The sequence below is a fragment of the Borostomias antarcticus genome (assembly GCF_949987555.1).
Source record: "Borostomias antarcticus genome assembly, contig: scaffold_69, whole genome shotgun sequence".
Classification (NCBI taxonomy): Eukaryota; Metazoa; Chordata; class Actinopteri; order Stomiiformes; family Stomiidae; genus Borostomias; species Borostomias antarcticus.
In genome coordinates this window covers 349120-351619 of record NW_028176120.1, presented here as the reverse complement: position 1 = coordinate 351619, position 2500 = coordinate 349120, and the positions used below count along the sequence as shown (strand labels likewise).

General features: G+C 50.8%; 1 protein-coding gene across 1 annotated transcript in view; it reads right to left on the bottom strand.

Annotated features, from left to right (window-relative positions):
• arhgap9 (Rho GTPase activating protein 9) overlaps positions 1–2500 on the bottom strand; it is a gene marked incomplete at its 5' end in the record, with an annotated part of 57420 nt that overhangs the window by 4786 nt on the left and 50134 nt on the right. Inside the window, 3 exon segments of the mRNA XM_084462691.1 lie at positions 103–156; positions 361–438; positions 2382–2480. Of these exon segments, the coding sequence (XP_084318817.1) occupies positions 103–156; positions 361–438; positions 2382–2480 (231 nt within the window).

Genomic DNA, 2500 nt, shown 5'->3' with positions numbered 1-2500 from the left:
TGTGTGTGTGTGTGTGTGTGTGTGTGTGTGTGTGGGTGTGTGTGTGTGTGTGCGTACAGGCAGGCTGTGTGTTTAGTGAAAGCGTGGACCCTCAGTGTCTACCTTGCACCAGTTCAGCAGGGAACATATATCGCCCATCGGTGGTCACGGCTCGCTCTGTAAAAACCAACACACATTAACCAGGCTGTCCTTATCCTCACACACGCTGGGAGCAGTCTGGACAGACACACACGCCGGCTCCTGCCTCCCTCCCCCCCCCCCCTCCCCCCTCCTCCCCTCCTCCCCCTCCCCCCCCTCCCCCTCCTCCCCTCCTCCCCCCCCCCCCCCTCCTCCCCTCCTCCCCTCCTCCCCCGGTCTCACCGTGGTTCACTAGGAAGCGTAGTTTCTGGATGACCGCTAGGTTGCCGCTCACCCTGTAGATGCCGTCTGTCTCCAAACCTGAATTGCAAAACACACACAATCCCATAACCTTTATATAACCTTTATATAACCTTTATATAACCTGAAACACGCACACACGCATGCACACACACACAAACAAACACAGCTTGATCATATATACTCTCTAGCCTGCCCAGCTGTGTTGTGAAGGCGTTGCACACATTCAACCCAGCAGATCGAATACCGCATGCAGTCCATTACCATCGGCTACTCCCTGAACAATACACACATGCTGTAGCCTGACCGCCTGGGAGCCTTGGCTGGCGTGGATGAGTGTGGATGAGTGTGGTCTGTCTGTGTTGGAGATGTTAGGAGGGAGGGTGGATGAGTGTGGTCTGTCTGTGTGTGAGATGTTAGGAGGGAGGGTGGATGAGTGTGGATGAGTGTGGTCTGTCTGTGTGTGAGATGTTAGGAGGGAGGGTGGATGAGGGTGGATGAGTGTGGTCTGTCTGTGTTGGAGATGTTAGGAGGGAGGGTGGATGAGTGTGGTCTGTCTGTGTGTGAGATGTTAGGAGGGAGGGTGGATGAGTGTGGATGAGTGTGGTCTGTCTGTGTGTGAGATGTTAGGAGGGAGGGTGGATGAGGGTGGATGAGTGTGGTCTGTCTGTGTGAGAGATGTAAGGAGGGAGGGTGGATGAGTGTGGATGAGTGTGGTCTGTCTGTGTGTGAGATGTTAGGAGGGAGGGTGGATGAGTGTGGATGAGTGTGGTCTGTCTGTGTGTGAGATGTTAGGAGGGAGGGTGGATGAGTGTGGATGAGTGTGGTCTGTCTGTGTGTGAGATGTTAGGAGGGAGGGTGGATGAGTGTGGATGAGTTCCTGGATGTCTTCTCTTCTCTGGAGGTGGGTTAACTGGACGTTCAGAAGATCTGAGCCCTAAGCAGCCTGGTCATGAGTAGAACCGTAGCTCAGGAGGAGAACCGTAGCTCAGGAGGAGAACCGTAGCTCAGGAGGAGAACCGTAGCTCAGGAGGAGAACCGTAGCTCAGGGGGAGAACCGTAGCTCAGGGGGAGAACCGTAGCTCAGGGGGAGAACCGTAGCTCAGGAGGAGAACCGTAGCTCAGGAGGAGAACCGTAGCTCAGGGGGAGAACCGTAGCCTGCGTGTTGTTTGAAGGGCCGTAGACCAGCAGCAGACAGAGTTGTGTAACAGAGTTGTGTAACAGAGTTGTGTTACAGAGTTGTGTAACAGAGTTGTGTAACAGAGTTGTGTAACAGAGTTGTGTAACAGAGTTGTGTAACAGAGTTGTGTAACAGGTGTCAGAGCTGTGGACTGTGGTGCATGAATGTGAATATCCTGTCTTTTTACTCTTTTACTTTTTACTTTATGCTTTTAACCAACCTTACATGTGTTGCTCTATATATATATTATATTATATATTTATGTGTGTCCTTTAGCTGAATATATCTATCTGAAACTATACAGCATATCTATCTGCTGTAACTGGTTAGTGTTTAGGTTTAACTGAATCTATCTATGCTGTAACTGGTGGAGTGACTGGTTTGTGTGTGTAACTGGTTTGAGTGACTGGTTTATGTGTGTGTAGCTGGTGGAGTGACTGGTTTATGTGTGTGTAACTGGTTTGAGTGACTGGTTTATGTGTGTAACTGGTTTGAGGGACTGGTTTATGTGTGTAACTGGTTTGAGGGACTGGTTTATGTGTGTGTAACTGGTTTATGTGTGTAACTGGTTTGAGTGACTGGTTTATGTGTGTGTAACTGGTTGGGTGACTGGTTTATGTGTGTAACTGGTTGGGTGACTGGTTTATGTGTGTAACTGGTTGGGTGACTGGTTCATGTGTGACTGGTTTGAGGGACTGGTTCATGTGTGTGTAGCTGGTGGAGTGACTGGTTTATGTGTAACTGGTTGGGTGACTGGTTCATGTGTGACTGGTTTGTGTGGGACTGGTTTGAGGGACTGGTTCATGTGTGACTGGTGCGTACCTCTCCTCTCCACCGTCTCGGTGCACAGCCTGACGAAGCGAGGAACCGGGTTCTTCTCCCGCGCACACAGCATCTCCAGACCACAGCCAAACACCTGGTCTGTGCTCACACACACACAC